The 25,051-nt window shown below is 46.1% G+C and overlaps 1 protein-coding gene across 3 annotated transcripts in view; it reads right to left on the bottom strand.

Moving 5' to 3' along the window:
• The window catches only part of LOC125746828 (disabled homolog 2-interacting protein-like), a 195,749-nt gene that overhangs the window by 14,233 nt on the left and 156,465 nt on the right, over window positions 1-25,051 (bottom strand). For all 3 annotated transcript variants that reach the window (XM_049021351.1, XM_049021352.1, XM_049021353.1), the window contains 7 exons: window positions 22,772-22,925; window positions 19,706-19,804; window positions 17,801-18,355; window positions 6,918-7,062; window positions 2,321-2,465; window positions 1,568-1,804; window positions 1,269-1,470 (listed from right to left, as the gene is read on the bottom strand). In XM_049021351.1, the coding sequence (XP_048877308.1) occupies window positions 1,269-1,470; window positions 1,568-1,804; window positions 2,321-2,465; window positions 6,918-7,062; window positions 17,801-18,355; window positions 19,706-19,804; window positions 22,772-22,925 (1,537 nt within the window). The remainder of the gene's footprint in view (window positions 1-1,268; window positions 1,471-1,567; window positions 1,805-2,320; window positions 2,466-6,917; window positions 7,063-17,800; window positions 18,356-19,705; window positions 19,805-22,771; window positions 22,926-25,051) is intronic.

Raw genomic sequence — 25,051 nt, 5'->3', positions numbered from 1 at the left:
GATCGTTGACGTGCATCACTTCATTGACACAAGGCCTTTTATTACAAGGTGAATAACAGCAGAAACAGTGAGAAATGCATTAAAAAAAACAGGTGTGTCCAGACATTTGACTGGCACTGTATGTATTATTGAAATGTTTGTAATATTTTAGGTTTATTTTTCAAAGGTGTATTTCCTGATGAAATTTACATATAGGAAAGAGTGAGCAATAATCCAGTTACACAAGCATGAATCATTTCTTTTTGGAAGTGTCCTTTGGTATTTTTAAATAACAAACACCAAGACCCGTATTTCAGCAGTTCAGACAGAAATTTAATTGTAAATGTCTTGTAAATTCATGCCTTTAAAAAGCGACTATGGCAGACTAAAGACTAGGAAATATTTACTGGCTCAGTGTTAAAAAAACAGTCCCTTTCTGATGACTGTTGATGCAGCTAAATAGCTACTCTTTCATGACATGTCATAACACAGTTGTCTGCTTTACAAGATTACCGATATGCTTATCTATTATAATTTCTAATCTTCCCGCCTTTGTGTTTCTCCACAGCACGTCGACTCCATTTAAGCAGAGCCGCTCATTTAGCATCTGCGGCTCTTCCCACGGCACGCTGCGAGGCGGGCCCTCATCACTGTCCCATTCGTGAACAAACGACATCGCTACGGATACGGTTCGTCTCAGTTGTCGCAGTGGTAACGTGCGGGGGGAAATGTACGTCAAACCCACTACTGAGAAAGCTCCGAATGCAGCACAGAGCAACGTGTCCTGAACTCCAATCGGGCCTCTGACTGAGGCCAAGAGGCCAGAGTCGGCTCCAGAAAGCGAGAAAAGGGCTTTTTGTTTCCAAGTTGTTTTCTCTTTTAACCATCTGGTACTGAAATAAACAAGTGTGTACGCCCGAAAATTAACCTTCCATCAAAAATGTCACAAGATAAGTATCGATATTATATGGGGTGTCACCTGAAGGTTTTAGACATTACCTGATTGCAGATTTAGGTGTTAAATCAAAGATATTTTGTGGTTTTAAATGGCAGTTATTCTTAACAAATAAATCAGTGAGCTTTTGCAAATGAAGCAAAGCAGTTTAAAAATACAGCCAATGGCAGATTACGTAAGGATGCCAGCATCAGACACCTGTTACAGCTTCATAACATTCACATAAGCCTCATCTAGGGACCTGATGTACGCAGTGAAGCTTGGCTGTAAGTTAACATGGCGACCAGGAGAGAACACACACCTCGCCATCATCTGAGGGAACGTCTGCACGTACCTGATCCAGCTGAGACAGCACCTCTGACAGCAGAGAGTGCAGCATGGAGAGCTCGCGGCCCAGGTCGATGTAGCCCTCAAAGCCAGCCGTGTTGGAGATGGTCTCGGGGTTGGAGATCTCCAGCAGGAAGCGCTGCATGTTCGTCCACTCGTGCTCCAGGAACTGGTTCATGAAGGACATGTACTCCTCTTTACTGCCGAACCTGTCATGGGGAGTCGGTCAAGGGAGGGGTCAGTTTTAGGCTGATGCAACGACAAGGATGACAGGGTTGGGGGGGTGGCGGGGGGGGGGGAGCTCACTTGGTGAAGTTGGCCAGGTTCTGCGTGACCTTGGCGATGAGCGTGAGCGTGCGGGCCGTGCGGTCGTCCGGGTACTCCTGCATCAGGCTGAAGAGCGACGGGGACATGATGGCCGGGCACAGGAAGCGCAGGAAGAGCGAGGCGCTGATCAGCCGCTCGCTGATGTCCGGTCGTCCCCGGTTACCACACTCCAGTCGCCATGATGCAAACACCTCCTTCAGTTCCCGTGGGAACACGCTGTCAGAGGCAGGAAGCAGACGAACACCCACCGGGAAATCTTCAGGTAAACACCACTTTCCTTTTAATGATGAATAAACTAATAATGTTGATGGATATTGTTTCTGATTAGATAACAGTCGTAACGATCCTGTCCTTCCCATTAAGATCCCGCTACTTAAAAACAACACAGCAATAGCAGAGCACCCCTTAATCAATTTAGCAGCTACATAAGTGATTCTAATCATCAGATACAAAACAGATGTTTCATCAAATAAGATGGATACAATAGCTAGTGTACAGATGGTGAAGAATTACCACTATATATACATATATATCAAGCTGCAACAGTCCACTATCCATCCATGCATTATCTGAACCCCAGTTTGCCCTAGTGGGCATCTAGATGAGCCAGAGCCTATCCCATCATGCACTGGGCACAAGGCGGGACCATGAAGGTGAGAATGTGCCGTCGTCTGCACTACTGCCGGAATCAGACCTACGGCAGGCAGTGACGGGGATGAGGGGCTCCGTTACCAGTAAGAGTTGATGATCTTGCAGAATGCCAGCTCACAGCACATCTTCAGGTTGCTCTGGTGTTCAGGAAGATCTCCAGCGGAGCACTTGGAAGAGTCCACCTCACAGTTTTCATCCGACTCATACAGCGCCTTAATGAACTCGCCTTAGAGGGGACAGACGTTGGAAATTATCACATATAATGGGGCATTCAAAAAGCACAGGCAAAGAACCTCAATATTTTTAACCTTTGTTCTCAAAAAGGGCAATTTAGTCAATAAAAGCTGAAGAGTTTTTAAAACAATACTTTTTTGACATTTGAGAAAATGTTTAACATTTGGTTTGGGATTGTAATCAAATTCTTGAATTTTGCAGAAATACCCAAGCCGTACTCTGAGTAAGTCACTTCTTTGGAAGAACTTCCCGTTTACTTATGTTCTTATTTAACATTTTGTTTTCCCTTCGCCTTCATACGTCGCCACTGTACATCTGCCGCATTATAAAAATAATTATAAGGGCTATCATGACACTGGAATTTCTAAGTTCGATTCGATACCAGGAAAAATATCGATATCCAATACTATTTTCAGTAACATGAGAAAAAAACTGAGAAAACATCGAGTGTAGCCATCGCGTGTCGGGCAAGCGAGCAGGGAGATGACGGAGCGGGGAATCAGGACCAGGCAGACGGAGATCCAAAAACACGGTTTATTAACGAAGAAACACTTACACATCGTAAACTACATCAACGATCTGAACGGGGAAACAAACTTGAACGCAGGCTAAATACACAGGACTATTCAAACTGACAGAAAACAGCTGGTTACAATCAGGGTAGAACACGTGGTTAATAAGGGGGCGTGGCACGCAAGAGGATCGTACGAGCAGGTCATGACATTGAAGGCATGAAAGTTAACATTTTTATTAAAAGATTTTATGTCCTTAACCCTACCTTTGACTATAGTCAAACTATATTTCCTATTTACTGAAACCGTTATGTCCTAGTTCCCTCATGCCCGAGAGTTCTGAGGGGGATTAGCTTAGCTTTGAGTATTAATGGCTGTTGGACCAACAATACGACAACAAGATTTTGACCAACAGTGTAATGGACCATCTTTAATGACATTGAAAGGGAAGCAGTCACCAACACCTTAAAACTCTCTATAGTGGTCAGCATATTGGTCCTTCAGGTGGTCTGCTAAATTAGTTGTTAGAACCTCTTGTTATCACTGCTCTGTACCAACGCTTGCATACGGGCTTGTTGATATCTTTTGGCTTTCCTTGCTCATTTGCCTCAAATACAAAGTATTTCCCACACAGTTTCCTGTGTTCCTGCAGTTTCCTCTGTCCACCAAAACCCAGTGTGGAGGTTCTGCACTTGCCATCTTTGATTAGCGAACCCCATTACGGCACTGTGACTGCATGAGGTTTGATGGGGAGCTGCACTCTGGCAGAGAAGGGAGAGTGAGAAAATGCAGCTGGTATCCATTCTGGAAAATGATTTTTGAAATTGCTTCAAATATTCACTATCGGTATATATCGAAAAATCTGTATTTTTGACAGGACAAGTTTATAATGAAACCACAATTAATGAAATCAAAGGCTTGTTTGCCCAGTGGTAATTTACCCAGTCTACATGATTTTACATGAATTAGAAGCTGATACTGCCTCTGTAAGCCCATCAGTTCAGAAGGTTTCCATGCAAAAATCTCCTTCCTTCCCATTTGAGTTATTTTGTGGGAACACACATATTTCCCTAAGGAATCAATGGAATCACACTGCAGAACGTAGCCCACCAAATCATTTTAATTAGCTGGTTGCTGTTACATTCACCTCTTAAATCTGTCATTCTAATCTAAAATCTTTCTCATCTTTTCTCATGTTGAGGGTCATTAACATATGGATCACAGAGTGTCCAGCGCCCACATAGCCTGACTGTTCACTCTTTAAGACTTTTCAAACATCGTGGGCCAAGTGCAACCCACATTTCCCAGCTGTCCACGAAGTACCCAGACTCTGAAACCAGTCAATCTATCGGCCTTCTGAATAATTCAGCTTGGATCAAAAACATCTTAACAATCATGAATTATTTGTAGCAATGAATATATACTCTCACACCAAAGCCAGGGATATTATAAGAGCATCCCCAGAAGCATAACTGCCAAAACATATATGCCTGTTTTATCTAGTTGAGATCATCGGCGTTCGGAGCCACCCCACCATGGGAGAAGTGTCACTACACACGGTTCTCTTGTGTGGTTCCCCAGTGGTGGAATGAGTTTACAAAGCACATCCAGTCATAAAACTCCTTCTCTACCTTTAAGAAATGCCTGAAGACCCGTCTGTTCCGTGAATTCCTCTACTAGCCTGATTAAAAAAAACAAACACTTTTGTCCTGTCTGGCAGCTTTAGCAAGCAGAATCATGGTCTGAATGCCCTGCTGTGCCACACATGTTGCCATGTGCCAAGGCCAAGGCCCCTAGGACCCCAGGCAGCCAGGGGCCGACCAGCCCCTGGTAGAGAGCCCCACCCATGCCGGAGAGGCCCAAGCCCCCCCCCCCCCGGGCCACCACCCCAAGTAAAGGGGCCAGCAACCATGCCCAGGAGACCAACCGCACCCAGGACAGAGCAGCAAGCCCCGGACCCAGGCCTCCACCATCCACACAGACACCCCGCAGACACACCTCTCAGCCATGCACATAGACCATACACACATCCCCACAACAAACACAGACACCCACACACAGAGACAAAAAGACATAAGCCCATCCACATTGATTGTTCTTTGAATTGCACTTACTCGCCCTTGATCAGTCTGATTAGGTTCTTACTTTGTTAATAGTTATATGTGTAAGTGTGTAGCTGTTGTATAGCTCCTGCTTCAGTACTGCATACACAGGTACCTGGTCACTCACTGGAAGGCCAGGTTAACTGCACTTATGCCTAGTTCACTCCTTGACAGCATGAGTGTTTGCTATGTGCTATTTGCTTCGCTTGTATGTCATGTTGGACAAATGTGTCTACTAAATATGTGCAGTGATGTGTTCAAGACCATCTGTTTCGAGATCAAGACAAGATCAAGATTCATCCAACCCAAGACCAAGTCAAGATCAAGACCCATCCTAACCAGACAAATGTGTCTACTAAATATGTGCAGTGATGTGTTCAAGACCATCTGTTTCGAGATCAAAACAAGATCAAGACTCATCCGACACCTGACCAAGACAAGATCAAGACTTTTAATCAAAACCAAAACAAAACCAAGACTCGAAAATTCACAAACAGAATTTATATTGTTTTTTGGTAGAGTGCATCCATATTGGGGCTATGATTTCATTTATATAATTCCAAAAGATCCTTAAAAGTTTTAATGTTCACATAGTCCAAGCAATGCAGATGTATATAAAAAAAAACACAATATAACAAAATCATGTTTACAAAGCACCCCCCCCCCCCAGGGCTCGCTGACTTGTCTATATGCCTCAATGAACACTAAACAATGAACACTACCAACAGTGTCCAAAACAGTCCAGTATAAGAGGGGCAGCTGATGATGGACGAGTGAAAGAAATACCTAGTGAACAGCTCTCCGAAAGGAACGTACCAGTTCCTGATGTGGCGTGAGGTGATCGAGAGCAGGGCTGTAACTAAGGTTTGAAAAATAGTGCCGTCTGGGACCCAAGGGTGAGGGGGTTAGGGGGGGTGGGTCTCGTCAATCACACATTGCATATAGGAGGCTGCGTTGTTCTACAGTACGGCTGTGTATGTGACAAATGAAACTGCAAACCTCAAACAATCCCTACACAGTCCCTGGCACCCAGCCTTGTGAAGGATGGTTACGGCTGGCTTGCGCAGATGGATACCTACACACAAGTCATTTTTAAGTCACAACCTGAGAGAGCAGGATCAGTACTTGTCTATATGGTCTATAGGATAAATTATCACCTTTTTAAGGCACAAACTCATCATGAAAAAGACGAAATTTTGCAACCCAGAGGGAATCCATCTTTACATGCCCAGGGAATGCAGTTTATTAAAATTTATAAATTTGGAAAATAAAACATGAATCTCTGTGATTTCATTTTGTACCTGAAGAGAAGCACAATATCAAACTATCGATATCAGGCACTGTATCAGGAATGTCAAATCCATTTTATTTGTACAGGAGCAGAAATCTCTATGTTAGATGAGCACGTTAAGTAGTGCTTCAGGCATCAAACACCACAATGGCTAACTTTCACAGCCCAGGTGTCTGCTTTGGGAAGCTAGTGGTGTGTACCTCTCCCCAGTGAATTGAGAATTGTGGGGGATCTCACACAAGGTCTAGCAGGCCCCTCGGGAGTCTGAAGCCTAAATATAAAACGGAAATGAAAACTGGAGATGCAGCAATGACCGTGTGGAGGTTTAAGGACATTTACAGGAGAAGTAAAATGTTATTGCTTTCCCAACCACAAGACCTCCAGGGGATCCAAAATGTCAGCAAGCACAAAGGCAAGAGAAGAGAGTCCCAGCCTCTGATATTATCACGAAGAAAGTCCCCCCCCCCGCCCACCCTGTCACTGCCGATTATCGCTGCCATTCATTCTCGCAACTGGATAAGTGCTTTTCATGTACGTACCGAGGGCGTCTTGCAGGTACTTCTGACCCACCAGCTTGAGGTACTCTTCAATGGCTTTGGTAGCCAGGGTGTTCTCTCGAAAAATGAGGTGGTCGTTCTCACCGCAGCGGTCCACCTCCGACATCATCAGGTCAGTCAGGAAGTCCTGCGATCAAAAACAAAAAGCCCTTAAAAACTGTACCTTGCTAAACATCTACAGTGCTCTTCAAAGTACACACTGCCGTAAAATAATAATTCTGATTAATTTCTAGAACAGCTTGGCAAGAGCAACATGACCTTCTGCATTATTGGGGGAGCAATCAACCCAACTATAGTCCTATAGAACAAGGAAATATGTGTATACTTTCTCCCAAACTACCAAAAAAACAACTTATCGTGACTTATCATGTAAAGTCATAGAGGGACCTTTCCTAGACATCACAAGCCACCAATCTGGAGTTCACCCAGGACAAGATGTCAGTCCAGCACAGTGTGCAACTTGCACAGCATGAGGAGAACGTGCAAACTCCACACACAGACACACACACAGACACACACACACACACACACACACAGAGCACAGGTGGGATTCAAACCTCCAAGACGGCAGGAATGAGAAAATAGTGGTGCAAACAGAGCCACACAAATCGAATAATTATAATTAAGTAACTGCTGAATGCAGCCACTGCTTCTAATTTGAGGATAATTTATATATTCCCTGCTGCTTATGTTTGGCAATACACTCTCCTTAGCAACATAATCACAAACATATGGAAACGTGTGGGTTCTTATCCAGTTAATACTTTAATATCTTGCTACACACATTTTTTTTTGCACTAATATTTACTCATTAAACTACAAGTAATTAAATAACATGGTCAATTTATCTAAGCGAGTTTGATATGTAGCATTGGCAGATTGTGCCCCTGTTCCTTGATCATGCCTCAAAGCTCTACTATAATTACTGCAGCACACATCTCAAGATCATCAACATCTTAGAACTGGCCAAAATCACTAAACACAGAGACGTAAGATATATAAGTTAACATTTTGGTATTGGCTTTAACGTTTGTTAAAAATCCAAACACTGGAATTGATCTGATGTGTCAGTCTTGCCTGATCCTGACAGCTGATTTGTAGACTTCAGTCAGTATTAAAAGGTAGCATCGGCAGAGCTAAACTGCTAAATAATGCATCTGAGGGAACTACTTTTCTGACGTCTCACTGCCTGCATTAAAAGATGCGATTGTTACACGCATTCACGGTATCTTAAGAAGGAAATAACAATTTTACTGTGGATTTGTGGAGTTCAGAGGTTAGCTGGTAATTGGTACAAATTATCGGTACAAAATATATTGGTTATCAGTATCAGTCATATAAGACAAAAATATATTGGTTATCGGTATCGGCCGAAATTTGCAAATTGAGGCACCACTAAATAAACATATTAATTAATTGACCGACAATATGGGATAACATATTTAAGAAACAGTGGTAAAATGGCCTAAACGACATAAAGAACAGATAAGAGAGCGTGGGTCGATTATCTGCTATATCTGGAAAGCCCTGCTCATACACAATACAGTAGCACAGCACTGTATGTATGCATGTCTTTTATTATCAGTCCCTTAATAACCAGATATAATGATGCTCTTCTGCAATAATAGCAATACATCCAAAATAAAAATGGAATGATAACAAGTCCTTTCCACTAAGTTCTTGTCCTTGCACCCTGGTTCTGGTTCTTAGAGCTCAGCCCATGAGAGCGAATGCATTTTTGGAACAAACACACACTTCCGAAAGGCCACCAATACTTGACATTTCCTGCTGTTAGAGCATGACGCCGACCCGGAGGCTTAAAGGCTGGATATATTTGTAGCTGACATTTTAGCACTTACATGTGAAATGAGTCATTTGGTAATTCTTTGCAAAAAAATTTTAAACAGCAAAATTCACTACTCAAAGGAGCTTATAAAAGTCCCCCGATGCAGAGACACACAGTGACTCTCACGCACATGCACACATCGGCAGGATGAGGGGCGCAGAGAATCCAGAAATAACCAAAGAGCATCTGAGCTGTTTAACTTTACCCAAAATAAAATATTTTATAAAAACAGATGGCCGCAGGGGGATTAAACAATGACCGCATGGATGTCGTCATCAAGAAGCCCCTCTTGGTGTTATTTAGAAGGAGATCAGTGGTTCATCCAGGCTTTCCTTGAAGAGTAGAGGCCCTGCAGCTGATAACTTAAAGGCCCTGACTTTAGGGGGCCATAGGGACGCCCCCTGTTCACAGGGTACCCGGCAGATCAGAGCTCGGCTCAGAGGCCCTGACTTTAGGGGGCCATAGGGACGCCCCCTGTTGACAGGGTACCCAGCAGATCAGAGCTCGGCTCAAAGCACGTCACACATAATCTCACTGGATGGATCTTTCCGGACTATTTGGGCATGACAGATGCTGGGGTTCATATCAAAGTCAGTGCATGTTTCCTAAACAGCCCCTTCTTTGTCAGTGTGTGGGCTGAGGCCAATGCTGTTAAACGTCACGTTTATTCAAAATAAAGTACAACTGAGAAACCAGGGTCATGACTGATTGGGGTTAAGAGCCTCGCTCAGTGGCCCAACGATGACATCACACTGCCCACCATGGAATTTTAATCGATGACCTTCTGCTCACAGGCGCAGCACCCTAAGCAGCTGAGCTGCGTTCCCTGTTTAAGAGCCATGTGCTGCCCATACACCTTATAGGCAGGAAAGTGCCTCAATCGCACCCCACCCCCCCTCAGAACTCTGAAATAGTGACCTAGTTTGGAACATTGCTACTCAAAATAAAATACAGATGCACAGAACAGACAGAACACCAATTCCACTTATTTGACAATTTACAAAGAAGTTTAAAAATTCAGATGCTACATCTCGCCGTATCCACAACAGAGACCTGTGAAGCGTGGGACCTAATGTGACTGCAAAATATGAAAATGGGTAACTGCTGAGATTCCTGACTTGGTCCTGGTAGTTCCTGACTAAGAGGGAAGCTCCATCCAAGGCTTGGCATGAATGCAATCTGAATAACTCACAAGCACCTTCACCTCTCATTAACTTTCACCTTTCAAATAGCTTTCAAACAACAACAACATTGCAGTGGGTGACTGCATGTATATTTAATGCAGAAACAATCAAAATGGAAAACTAGACTGATACTTCAGGAACCACGAAAATCCTAGACAGCTGCAAGGCCAAAAGCAGTAGAGAGCAGGCTGCAAACTGCAGATGCTGTAATACAATCGACCCGCTTACGGGGACACTGCTGCAGAGAGCCTGACTCAGCTTACGGGCACCAGCGAGAAGCTGATACTGGGGAGGGGGGCAAAGAATTATGGGTAAACCCTAGGGTATGGGGGCTGGAGGGTAAAGGGGGCCCCGGGGTATGGTGACTCAGAAGTAATGGGGACCGGGGCCATGGGCCCTGCCGCTTCTGGCCTGCTCTCGTGGTCAGATGGCGAGGCCTTGTATGTCTGCTCAGGCCTGACCTTAGCTGCTCCCTGCATGTGGTCTGTAATTAGCGGAGCCTCCCAGCCACGTTCCTGAGGATAATGTCAGACCAATTACCGAACTCTCCTCTCCCCTTCAGCCATGCTTCTCTGCCTCTTCCTTGGGAGATGATGCTGATTATTGCGGCAGCTCCTGTATAATGGGGGAGGGGGATCACACCAGGGAAGATCTAGCACAAAGAGAGGATCGTTATCCTCAAAGAAGACATCAGCCTAAATCTGTCAAGAGAAGCTCGTGTGAAGGCGGAACATCGCTGCAACCTCTCAGGACAGTGATCCAACTTCCTTTATGGCACCAAGCTCATCAACCAATTAACTCAATCAGACAAACAAGGGTCCTCAAGGCTATAATACTAGACCACATTTGTGCTCCCATGACTGTGAGCGTGTGAGATACGAGACCCCAGCGCTGCTCATGTGGGTCTCTGAGGTGGTGCTATCCATCCAGAAGAGGCAGGGATGCCGCTATGAAAGTCGTAGTGTTGAGGATTCCCGTCGAGAGAGAGAAATTCTGCAGGGCGCTTTCTGTCACTCGCCCACGGTCCCGAAAATAATCACAGGGCGACCTGAGCCTCCCAAACACCGTGCTCCATACAGCCACCCCCATAGCAGAGACGATCTATATTCAATTATGCCTGGAGGGGCCATATTGCTTTCCTGCCAGCCCGCCCCCACCCCCCGCCAACCGCACAAGCTCAACCCCGACCCAAACGCTAATAGATGCAACCAAAATTTAGTATTCAGCTCCTGTGGCATCATATCAGGGGAGCCCTATCTCAGCATAATCACCATTGGGGGGGTGCTGCTTGACTTTGCCAGTGTTGAAAAGAATTAAAGAAAAAGGATAAGCATCGACCATCAAGCACCGTGAATCGGATGAGGAAAGGCGGGGAAAAAAATGGCGAATTCTCCAAAGCAGACTAGCTCCTTAGAGCCAGACTAGAAGCTGAGATTCAAACAGGCTCGTTCATCTAATTGGATTAAAGGGTAAAAATGAAATAAGGCAGGGAGCCCTGCTGGAGGCAGAAGATAAAGGAGTTTCCATGTGAGAGCGGGGATGGCGGGGTTGGTTCTGTGTGTCCGATGAATCCTCTAGAGCACAAAGAGAGACGGATAGAATGGAAATGCCATAAGGCAGTAAGAGGTTTAGCTCTCCACGCCACTAAATAGTGTTTAGGAAGAATGATGTGCAGGGCCGGATCTATCTGCCGACCACCACGGGACACCCCTGGAGGAAAGGGGTTATGGTACGGTCCTCATCCAGGCAGCACAGCTGGCACAGGAGCAACGACCGGCCCCAGCTTTAAGGTTTTTTTTTTAAGGTTTCTAATGAACTCAGGCCAGGATATATACAGTAAAATTCTGGGGATACAAACAGAGCTCCAGGCAATGGCCACATCCCCTCCCTGACACATCAGCGAGGGAGATACAGCTCAAAGGCCTGCGGATGTGCAAAATCACGTCACTGGGCATGGCTTCAGCAGCTCAGCTGCACCGGAGCTCGAAACAGCGGCGAGACCAGCATGCAAAGCCAGTGACGTAACCTCTCTGAGGCTTCAAGTAGCCAGACGATTCAAGCAAAACATCTGTCTGCTATTCACAAACATGCTTCACTGTCTCAGAAATGAAAATGAAGCTGCTGTTCCCCCAAATTACATTAACCTCCTGTTCCTGAGAGCTCCTTGTTTCGATTACTACCTCTTTCTTTGATATTGGGTTAGTAGGTAACAGAATGAATGATGAACAAACATAGTCATACTTGATGCAGTGATCATATAACACTTTGTTTAAGTGCTGTTCATGGCTATGATGTGTAGATATAAATGCACAAAAAAAACTTAGTTTTCCAGCCAGAAAAGTGCTTTGAGGTGGACATAACTGGAGAGGCCCCAGTACACAAGATGCATCAATGCAGTTCCTTATTTTTTATATATTTTTAATCCATCACTGGCAATTTCCAGCATTAAATCTGTGTTGAAGCCCAATTTACCACAAATACAGCCATGAACTTTCTTCATCTACATGCCATGTTCAGATATTCAAATAGTCTCAAGTACAAGAAAATCTCCAAAGAAAGTTATAATTCATATTTCATAAAATGATATTTACAAGATTAACATCCTTCTCCTGACAATGATGAGCAATTTGCCTGAAAAACCACGTGCATTTTTAAAAATCTTTTGCTTCAATGCTCATTGCTGTGCTTCTCCAATGGAACTCCCCTGGCTAACAGCCATGTGCCTCTCGCCAAGAGGCAAGTAAGCGAACATGACAGACGGGTCGCTTTCTGCTGATCAGCAGGATGGTCTTTGAGGACCGGCGTGTCTCGGAATCGCGGCGCTTTCTGCCGATAAGCAGGGTGGTCTTTGAGGACCGGCGTGTCTCGGAAGCGCGGCGCTTTCTGCCGATAAGCAGGGTGGTCTTTGAGGACCGGCGTGTCTCGGAAGCGCGGCGCTTTCTGCCGATAAGCAGGGTGGTCTTTGAGGACCGGCGTGTCTCGGAAGCGTGGCGCTTTCTGCCGATCAGCAGCTTGGTCTTTGAGGACCGGCGTGTCTCGGAAGCGCGGCGCTTTCTGCCGATCAGCAGCTTGGTCTTTTAGGACCGGCGTGTCTCGGAAGCGCGGCGCTTTCTGCCGATCAGCAGCTTGGTCTTTTAGGACCGGCGTGACTCGGAAGCGCGGCGCTTTGTGCCGATCAGCAGCGTGGTCTTTGAGGACCGGCGTGACTCGGAAGCGCGGCGCTTTGTGCCGATCAGCAACGTGGTCTTTGAGGACCGGCGTGTCTCGGAAGCGCGGCGCTTTGTGCCGATCAGCAGCGTGGTCTTTGAGGACCGGCGTGACTCGGAAGCGCGGCGCTTTGTGCCGATCAGCAGCGTGGTCTTTGAGCACCGGCGTGTCTCGGAAGTGCGCCGCTTTCACACCGTGTCATCATCCAGCATCTTGCATCACGGGCAGCTGCTACATGCTGATGCCCACCTCTGTGTTTCAGGAGGATGAAGAAATGATGAAGGAATGATGAAAGTTCAGCTTCCAGCGGTGCCGTGTTGCTTATGGGTATGGGGGGGCAAACTCCATTCACCAAAGACATAACCCCCCACTGCCTCATGCTTCAGGTTGAGACTAAAAGACGAGACCAAACCCACCAAAGTTATGTAACAGGGAAGCAACTTCCTAATCAAGCCTGGCATAAAAAGGCACGTATGAGATCGTTACCTAGTGAGGCCTAGTGGGAGGTGTGGCTGGTCTCCAGGACCTCCGATTTGTTTAGTTCACAGTTTAATCCCAAATGCTAGTGGTTCCGAGCACTTTGACTGGTTTTTGTCATACAAAAATTTCACGAATCGGTAAAGTGGTCGGCGGGCGGGTTTATGCGGGAATGAGGTAGGGTATCGGCAGATCGATTACCGATATTTTTCAGATGTTCAGAACACATGAACGTCAGGGGGTCATAAACAAACAAAAATATACTGTTTATTTTTGGAAATTAACTAAGCCCCTATATAGTGGGCACTGAGCAGGAGTGGGACCCCAAACACTATCAAACATCTTACTTAAGAGTGAGAGGCTGAGCCTCAAATGCCAACCGAGCCGAGTCACTAGAGAGGACTAAACTGCCAGTGGCTCGTGACAGTTTACTGAAACCAGCTCCGGCAATCGGCACCAATCCCGCGTGCTTGAAGCTCATTACCCGAAGTACTACTTCACCCACATGAAAACATTCATGCCCAAAAGGATCAGAGAAATAATCCATCCATCTTTCAAGCACTTACCCAGTACAGGGTCATCAAGAGCCTCAAGCTCATCATAAGAAGCACAGGGCACAAAGCAGGGGACACCCAGGACAGAACTGTGGCCCATCGCAGGGCACACACACACACACACACACACACACACACACACACACACACACACACACACACACACACACACACACACACACACACACACACACACAGGATTGAAACCCTCCAACCCTGAAGGTATGCAGTGACAGCACTACCCACTGAGCCGCCGTGCTGCCAGACCAGACAAATAATAGGAGGGCTAAATGTACAAGGCACTGCTTCAGTGATCCTGGGGTTGGTGGCCAGCTTCTCCATTCCAAAACCCCAGTGGCAGTATAATTAGTTTAAAAAGTTGGGAAATGAGGGTTACAGGAATGGGTGTGGGCTTTATGCCACACTGCTACTGTATACCAGGGAGAGTAAGTGCCTGATACTGCAGGCAAGTAAATCAGGTTCATGCTCAGTGAGGTATCCAGGCCTGGTCGCTGTCTCACTGCATGGCAGTGAAGGAAACTCTGCTTTCTGTAGCCAATAAAAAGGGTTTTCAGCTAATGAGCAGTGGCTGGGTCAGTCTGCAATCTCTGTCAGCCATTTATTTCTGATGATAAAAATCCCACTGTCATTACGTACAATGTAAAAAAAAAACATGCAAGTATGAAAGAATACAGTAAAAATGAAGTGTGCTGGCCTGGGGTATCAGCACTTCAAAGAATCGAGTGATGATGAAGTCACCCAGAGAGAGGGGGCTTCTGTCAGAATGGCTGTGAAGCGGTAACTGTTACACGCCTACGCAGTTCAATTGCAATAACGGAGTGAAATAAACCCGGCTAGGCGAAAGACGGCTTCAGATACATGGCCGTGTAAAACATCCATTATTACTTAAATCGTCAGTGGGTTACAGATAATCTATTATATTGGCACGGACCCCTCCTCCACTCTATTTAATTAATTTTATTGCATTTTTCAATTTTATTTAACTTGCCTCCTATATAGGAATGAGAAATAGGTCTGATAACACATACATCATAACAGGGAAAGCTTGATTAAATGATCAGCAGTAATTCAAATTAACTTAGACATGCTTGTGTATGCTTTATATGCTAAATAAACCGTGACAAAATATAACTCAGTCCCAGATGGCAGATAACCTCAGCCTGAAGCTAAAGTGACACATGACACGTTCACGGTTGTAGACAAGTGCTCCTCCAAGCACGCTCCTTCGCTATGACGGCTCTTCATGGCCATCAACACTAGGTCATGTGATCCAAAATCAGCAAGCAGACAGAAGACGGAAGACGTGGCTTTCAGCAGCAGCCGGTCTGCGTCGCAGACATGGATCAATTGCTAGGAAGATACCTGCAGGATAACCCTTAATGCTGAACGGCACTACAGCCCACACAAGCAGGGAGAAAGGCAACAGAATGGCTGAATTAATTTATGTGATGCGCAACACAGGGGGAGTTGTTTGTCTTTGGGATTTTATTTGATTTTTATTTGGAGGAAGGAAATAAAACAAATGCCCAGATTCACGGAAGACGAGGTCGATTAGGCCCACGTAATTGGAGAACAAAAATGCAGCTACTAATTCGAAATATATAAATAGTCTTTGCTCTACTGACATCTCTAGCATGTATGTTCTTTGAACCTGCTTTCTTCTTAATCGAAATTTAGTTCAACACTTTTTAACTCCCCTAAGCTGAAACAAGCACCAAATGAATTTCCTATTGGCCCTTGCTCCTAGCAGCTACTTTTGAACAAGACAAGCAGACCTTGCAGCTGACGAATCTCTCGTGATTGGCTGTAATGATGGCCAGTCCCGCATCAAGCTCTCGGCTTTGTTTTTAAAGTGGGAAGTGATTTCAGCACCAACAGCAGCTGCCACAACTCTACATCATCCTCATCTCCATAGCAAAGAGTACCCTGGCAACCTCCTGACCAAGAGCATATACCTGAAAACTATATGGATGACATTAGACTCTATAACTCAACCGCCCATAACAGACCTGCGGTGACTGTCTAGCATTAAACATAACATATGAGCACCAATACACCTGTCTGTATCATGCCAAACATCTGCAAATGACATGAACATGGCAGGTGGATGGAGGGAGTGTAAGAACGAAGCAAAACAACGAAAGGATGAGAAAGAGTCACAAAGGCATGGTGCCACTTGTTATGAGGCTTATTTAAGTACGCTGCAATTAAGGGAGCCTGATTACGGGCAGGCGGCTAATGTGCCCATCTCACTCTCCCTCTGGGGTGGCACCGCGGGCATCCGTCAAACGCTCATCTGCCGCGATCCATTTATCGATCTCCGCTGAGTCGCGTTCCGGGCTTATCAGGGATCATTTTACCCATCAGGATGCCGTGATCAGGAACTTCTTACAGTGAGAAATGTAGCTTATATACCTCCAGGTTTACTGGGATTTTTTTCAGAAATGGGAAGGACATTCAAGGTGCTCAAAGAAATGGATATGTAACAGATTCAATGCAAGCCACTGGTGCTCCTCCAGTGCAGTTTGACAAGTCAAAAGCAAATCGATCAGGTCTTGAGTTTCTAAGGCAGTAAATGTGGTCAAGCCAAGTTCAAGGACCCTGAAACGGTCAACGCTGCCGCTTAGAGTCATGAGCCAACTGTGAGAGGCAGTTCTAGACTGCTGTAGCTGCTTGTCTGGGTAAACCAGGAGAAAAATGAAAAACAACAGATAAGATAAAACAAATAAAAGCAATATCCATTCTGAAGCAGAAGAAATTGAAATCACTCCTGAATGTGTTTGATTCACCAGAAGCTCGGGCTGCTGCTGCCTGCACAGAATTTCCACTCGACAGCCTGAATAATTAACTAGCCTCCAGTGTCAAAGATAATAAAGATTCTGTGAAAATCCTGTGAAATAGGTGTCCTTGAGGGGGGACAAATGCAGTAGGAGAAAGGTTTGGGTTTAAATATGCCGCTGCTGCAAGTGAAAGTCTGGAATTCCTTCCTAGTCACAGTTGTTCTACAGTTCATGGAATTAGCAGGATATGCACGATTAGCTTAACCTGTAGTCTGCAGAAGTTGCCAGTAGTAAATGAGGAGCCCCCTCATTCCCCCTCATTTGCTGGAGTTTACTCAGTGTTTACAGTGCCGGTGACAGTAAGCAGCCAGCGCTGTTCCTGTTTTCTTTACCAGTCTTTGCTCTCATTGGCAGTGCGACAGAAACAGGAAAGGTTTATTTACTATTGTTCTTGATGGTGCAGCGGACAGACGATTATGCAGAGCTTTCCAGAAGCTTCCCAGTTAAGCTAATCACTGGAAACATGACTGAAATAGGCAAAGGAAGTCCTGCAGCTTCTGCTCCCTGCACATACATGTATATTGTGTACGTGAAAACCCAAAAGTTATTCATCACCAGATCTGTGCTGTAAGTCTGAGTTCTCAAGACAGACAACTGAGGCTTGGTTACCCACATGATTAAGGAGACATCAGAAAAGTCAAGTTCTTTAGTGTCTGCCAGGATTAAGGAAAACCAGACAACAAGTAAAACTGAACTGCAAGTTGGCAATAAAGGGCGGAAGCAGAGGTCCCCTTACCTTGGCCTTGCCGGTGCTCTGTAGGATGTGCACGAGGGCACACGCCATCTCCTCCTTGCTCTTGACGCTGAGCACGGGCTCTAGCACAGAGCACAGCAGCATGTAGCTGTTGGTGACGTACTCGGCGAACTCCTTGTACAGCTCCATGGGCAGAATGCTCATGCTCTGGTAGCGAGCCTTGATGCGGATCATGGGGCCGGGAGCCTTGCCCTTGTTGGGGTTCGGGGTGCTCACAGCGTACCACTTCTCCACAAACTGCCGGCCTGTCACCGCCAGGATAGGGATGTTTACCAGCCCTATATAATTGTTCTTGTCCTTCTTCTTCTTCTTGTCTGTCTCCTTGTAGAGGTGCACCGTAATGTTTTTAATGGCCGGCAGGTTGTTGAACTCAAAGTGCTCCCCCCAGAAGACGTTGTCAGTTTTGAGCTTGCATGTAGTCCGTGCGTACAGTGCATCGTCCAGGCAAAGCTCGCAAAAGTACTTTTTCTTGGTCGGAAGGTCCTTGGCCTCGATGACCCACAGTTTTAGCATGTTCTCAATACGCCAACTATTGTCCTATGAAAAGGGAAAGAGAGAGTCCTTTTCTGGGCCAACTCAAGACAGGAACAAAGCAACGTCAGATTTTCCAAGTACAACCTTATCTATCTAGCCATCTATTCATCGTCCAACTGCCCATATACTACAGGGTGGCAGTAAACCTGGAACCTATGCCAAGAACCATGGGGCAGGATGCCAATACGGGGCTCACAAAGTATCGGTAATTTAGAAACAATTTACCTAACTGCAAGTCTTTGGATTGTGGGAGAAGAGGTTGGCTTCTCTGAGATATACTTTGTAGACGACAAACACAAAGGACACCTCAAAGAAACCTTTTTCATGTCAAATGCACCAAAATTAATTCATAAAAACAAATACAGTCGCTCCTCTACTCACAAACGAGACACGTTCTGAACAGCCGTTCGCAATTTGAAATGTTCGTAAGTGCTTATTCAACATCATTTTAAGGGCATATGCAAGTATTAAGAACTAGGATGCTGGGAGTACGTACACTACACTGCGGCACGGCACAGAAAAAAAAAAATCTATGTTGCGGACAGGAAACGGGAGCCCAAGGAACACAATTTGGACTTACAATCCTCTTCGTTCGTATGTCTGAAAGTTCGCAACATTCGTAAGTAGAGGTATGTCTGTACTGTTTCAAAAATGAATTCATAATGACAAATGGATTCACTTCCTAACTTGCAGGACAGTGAAATGTGATAAAGTATGAGAATTTAATATCATTGAAAAGTGCTGCTTTAAAGTCACATATATATAAATGACTGAACAGGGCACTGAGGGGTAGATTTATCGCTGAGCCAGGGGAACATGATGCAGATGACAGAGCAGAGTACTTTCCTAATTAGCCAGCAATTTGTAAACTAAAGAACAATGAATGTGGCACTGTCAAATTAGCATTCTGAAGTAAAACAAAAAGGCAGCACGATATTCTAACATTTTTGCATAATTGTCTGCATGTGTGGTTTTAGAGAGGGTGTGGCCTGCTTACTGGGCTTTAACAGAATGCGTCCGGTACTTCCTGACAGAGAGGGGTTTCTGTCCATATGGCTGAGCCTGTCTCTGTTGCGTTTCCCACCTACTCCATCATCGGGGTTACCCGACATGCCACCATCACCAGGGTTACCCGTCTGCTACATCATCGGGGTTACCTGCTTACTCCATCACCAGGGTTACCCACCTGCTCCATAATCGGGGTTACCTGCCTACTCCATCACCAGGGTTACCCACCTACTTCATCATCGGGGTTACCTGCCTGCTCCCTCACCAGAGTAACCCACCTGCTCCATCACCGCGGTTACCCGCTTGCTCCATCACTGAAGTTACCCACCACACCTCCTTCCTCACCTTATTTGGCTGCACGGCTCTCCGTAGATTCTCCATCCACTTGTCCCTCTCCGCTGACGAGCGACAGGAGAAACATTTACTTCCCGTTGAGGTGGTCACCTGAAACAAGCAGACAATATAAAAAATATACTAAAACTAGAAAATAAAATTCCTTTCCAGTTCTAATGCTTCTAGAGATCAATAAAGTACCATCTCACTGGATTTTTATTCTTCACAGCATTGTTTAAGACCGAGTCGTACAACTGGACGGTTTTCCTAAAGTCATCAAGGTTAAGTACCTCGCTCGTGAGGCCTACAGCCCAGTCCCTCTCTGACTTGAACTAGCATCCATCAGGTTATGAGTGCAGCCCATTGACCCTGTCATTACTATATAAAAACTGGACGCATTAAGCATCTACCCAATGACCCTGTAAAGCTATCAGTAATACAGGCGTCACCAGCAATTCTGCCCAGTGTCCCCTGTTCCGAATCAAAAGTGAAACAGTCGTTTCCATAGCCACTGCTCGGCCCAGATGGCAGAGGGCTCTCATTTTTACAGTCCCTAATTCCCTGTAAATGCCCTCACCCCCCCCCCCCCCCCCGTTTGCAGCAACCAAGGCAATGAACTGGATAATGCCCAGAGGTAGGGGAACGTGGTGGCCCAGCCAGGCGGGAAATGGGGTACCGGCAGGCAGCAGCCCTGGCAGCGAGCAAACAGCAATGTAAACAAAGGGAGGATGGGCCCTCGGGGCTCCACCACGCTGCTCTGGCTTTGGCCATGCGACCCTCCCCCCGGGTGCCATCTCTCTTAAATTGCCAGCCAGACGACTTTAAATCAGATCCGTTCGCTCTAGCAGCAAGTTTAGCCACAAGCACACATTTAATACATTTACACTAATGGGGGCCGACCTGCTCAACTGAGACGTCAACAAATATCTGTCCTGCTCTGATCCGCTTTTCACAAAAACGAGAGATCTGCCTTCAGCTGCAGCTCAACGTCTTCACACTGACACTCCCTCTGTCTCACACGCTTTCACACTCCGACACATAAATACTCACCGTCATGCACACACTCTTTCCCTCCCATTCACACAGTCACCCACGTGCTCTCTCCCTTTCTCTCGCACACACACACACACACACACACACACACACACACACACACACACACACACACACACACACAGTTTTTCTGTCTCCCTTTGGAGATCTCAAGGTGCTGACATAAATACAAACATTTAAACAAACTCTTTAACCACACGCCCTCTGTCAGTCTCTCTCACACACACACTTTTTCCTCTCACTCTCACACACTCAAACACACTTTCTCTCTCTCTCTCCTTCACACACACACACACACACACACACAAAGACACACACATCGCATAAGAAGCACGGCCACAACTGCACATATCTGATGGATTGGGGGGGGGGGGGCAATCACACTGGCTATTACAGGAGCCTGGGGAAAGAACGTAGTCAGGGAGCGAGGGGACACTGGCTATTACAGGGGCCTGGGGACAGAGCGTAGTCAGGGAGCGAGGGGACACTAGCTATTACAGGGGCCAGGGGACAGCGTAGTCAGGGAGCGAGGGGACACTGGCTATTACAGGGGCCTGGGGACAGAGCGTAGTCAGGGAGCGAGGGGACACTGGTTATTACAGGGGCCTGGGGACAGAGCGTAGTCAGGGAGCGAGGGGACACTGGCTATTACAGGGGCCTGGGGACAGAGCGTAGTCAGGGAGCGAGGGGACACTGGCTATTACGGGGGCCTGGGGACAGAGCGTAGTCAGGGAGCGAGGGGACACTGGCTATTACGGGGGCCTGGGGACAGAGCGTAGTCAGGGAGCGAGGGGACACTGGCTATTACGGGGGCCTGGGGACAGAGCGTAGTCAGGGAGCGAGGGGACACTGGCTATTACGGGGGCCTGGGGACAGAGCGTAGTCAGGGAGCGAGGGGACACTGGCTATTACGGGGGCCTGGGGACAGAGCGTAGTCAGGGAGCGAGGGGACACTGGCTATTACGGGGGCCTGGGGACAGAGCGTAGTCACGGAGCGAGGGGACACTGGCTATTACAGGGGCCTGGGGACAGAGTGTAGTCAGGGAGCGAGGGGACACTGGCTATTACAGGGGCCAGGGGACAGAGCGTAGTCACGGAGCGAGGGGACACTGGATATTACAGGGGCCTGGGGACAGAGCGTAGTAGCGGAGCGAGGGGACACTGGCTATTACAGGGGCCTGGGGACAGAGCGTAGTTAGGGAGCGAGGGGACACTGGCTATTACGGGGGCCTGGGGACAGAGCGTAGTCACGGAGCGAGGGGACACTGGCTATTACAGGGGCCTGGGGACAAAGCAGCAGGTGCAGCATAACTCCGAGGCCGCCTCTACCTTTGTGTGTAAAGAGCCACCGAACCAGAGCCGACAGACTCCAGTAAAGACCAATGTTCACATTTTGTTTGCCTCGGTTCTTAAAACAAATTCTGTCAAAACAATCTGCCCGCAGATGATGTGTTTATTTTTTGACATGACATGAAAAGCACTTTCCCTTATAGTCCAGAGTGTTACATCAGTCCCCTCCTGAGTGAATTCGTCACCAACTAACAAGACGTGTGAGTGATGCTTTCTGTGCTCAGAAGCACTAAATTTAGCCAAAAAGGCTAAAAAAAAAGGGACATCTTCACAGAACAACCGTTCCTGGCCTGAATTTCTAGCTCGACGATGCCTGAGAGATGCCGAGGATCCATGAGGCAGCCTGACCGTCTAACAAATCGCTGATGCTGTGTATGAGGTGCTTATGAAATGGGAGTAGCGGCGATAAATATTTAATGTTTTGGCCGCCAGAGTAAATGGCTTCCTCAGGCAGACACTCCTGCAGTTTTAAGATAATTGGAGGCAGACTGAGCACTGGGTCAATACAACTAACAATAAATCAGGCAGAAAGCAGAGAGGGGTAAATGCGGGCCGGCTCTCGGATGCAGGCCGCCAGCAGTGACCACCGAAAACCTTTGCGTATAATTAGGATGGGATAGATGGGCTAGGGGGAGAGCAGGGGACTGGTGCTGGGTGGGGCAGGTATCGGCTCACCTCAAAGCAGTAGTCCTGGCCCAAGATGCTGCTGTGAACAGGCTTAATCACCACCTCCTCCTCCATGCTGAGGTCAAGAGCTTCCACTGCACTGCTGGGGCTGAGCAAAGACTCGTGGGAGCGAGATTCCTTCAGTTTCGGCATCAGATGGGACCTGCAGTGGCAGGGGGGTCAGAGAGATGAGTATGGAGGACAGAGGTGCAATGGCCTGCATTTCTGTTACACCGCACCAAAATACACACATACATACACGCACACACACGCAGATGTACATACACGCACGTGCACACATACGCAGATGTACACGCACGCGCGCACACACACACACACACTCATAATTTTGTGGAGACTGTCCCTTCATTTCCATGGGCAAAGCCCTATTCTAATCACAACCAAGGTGTTCATTTTAGGACATCCTCAGGTCTCAGGAAAAAAATCCATCAGACTTAAGACAAAACGGCATCAGAACAAACGGACTCAGACAAAACGGCATCAGACTTAACATCAAAAAGCATCAGATTTCAGGAAAAGTACGTTAGACTTCAGACAAAACAGGCTCAGACAAAATGGCATCAGAACAAACTTTTAAAAAAAATTTCGGCCTCAAAGCCTGATGTGACGTCATCAAGCTACGACAGCGGATGGAGGTGAAATAGTTGACGCCATCAGCGTGGGACCACAACAATCCAGGGCATGCGTCCGGGCACCTGCGTGAAGTTGGCCCCCATGTTTCAGATTTCAAGCAAACTCAATCGTATGTGCCGCGTTTGTACTGTTAAAATTTTTGTTTGTGCGGTTTTACTTTCTGAGATATTGTTTGTTTACATGGTCATGTGAAGTTAGCCCCCCCATTTGTATCTGATTTGCACCAGACCGACCGCAATCATGTGTGCTGCGTTTATGCTGGTCTGTGCTGTTAAGACTGTCATTTGTGCTGCTTAAGTTTCTGAGATATTAATGCACCAGACCGACCGCAATCATGTGTGCTGCGTTTATGCTGGTCTGTGCTGTTAAGACTGTCATTTGTGCTGCTTAAGTTTCTGAGATATTAATGCACCAGACCGACCGCAATCATGTGTGCTGCGTTTATGCTGGTCTGTGCCGTTAAGACTGTCATTTGTGCTGCTTAAGTTTCTGAGATATTAATGTTTGTAACGTTGCCCCCCTCCCTCCCAATTGCGTCTGATTTCGACCAAACCGATCGCAACCGTTTGTGTCGTTAAAACTGTCCTTTGTGCTGCTTCAGTGCAGAGATATTGCTTATTTACATGGTCACGTACGTGGCTCCGCCGTTAAGTTAGCCCCCCATTTGCCTCGGAACCGGTCTCAATAGTTTGTGCCGTTTAAATATTGTCTGTATTGTTATTTTTCTGAGTTACACCTCTTAGAGTTACGCCTTTACATGATCGCCGTATAGTGCTCAGGCTCGTGTTTCTCATGTTAACAGAAGGTTCCTTACGAAAATTAACCATGGTTTTACTATGATTAAATAACCAATGATTTACAATGGTCTGCCGTTTTTCATGGTTTTTTGGATAACTATGGAAACCATAACTGGTTTTATCATGCTACAGTTAAACCTTAATCTTGGTCATAAACCATGGTCTTTCCAAACCATGCTTTTTACAAACCATGGTTTTCTTATTTAAATCTGTAGCTCCATTAATCTGTTTTCACAAAACTGTAGTGCAATAATGCATACATCAAACAATTAATAGGCTATTTGTAATGTAACAGCAAATGTAATTAGAAATCCTACTTCGTGCTTCCTATTAGCTACCAAAAGCCATGAAAACATGAGAATCGTTCAGTCTGTATATGTTTCTTATTAAATCACATGCAAGGCATTCAGTTCTCATTCTCTGTCTGGGATGGAATCACTGGGTCCAACTCTGTGTGTATAAGAGAGAGGAACGGAAAGAGACAGATATTCAAGATTAAAGATTGCTTTCTAAAATAAATAATATGATGTTGCATGGTAAGTGAAAATGTATTTTGTGTGTGTGTGTGTGTTCACTGTTGAAAGAAATGTTGAATGAAATCATTTTAAAGTTATAAATTCTATAGCCAATGTACAGTCTATTGAAAGATTCATTTAAAAAAGTGCTTTTAATACAGTGTTTTGCAATATCATTACTTTCATCACAGCCTGCAATGGACCCATTTAGGTTTGGTGTGGTCTGGCCCTAGTCCACACTTCCAGACAAAAGCCCGGATGGGCCTCGCAAGGACACATTTGCTGGGTCCTTTTTAAAATCATTTAAAAATCGTTTAAAATAG

This window comes from Brienomyrus brachyistius, chromosome 7 (assembly GCF_023856365.1).
Source record: "Brienomyrus brachyistius isolate T26 chromosome 7, BBRACH_0.4, whole genome shotgun sequence".
In the NCBI taxonomy this organism is placed as follows: Eukaryota; Metazoa; Chordata; class Actinopteri; order Osteoglossiformes; family Mormyridae; genus Brienomyrus; species Brienomyrus brachyistius.
The sequence above is the reverse complement of the archived record's forward strand: the minus strand, read 5'-3'. Positions and strand labels throughout refer to the sequence as shown.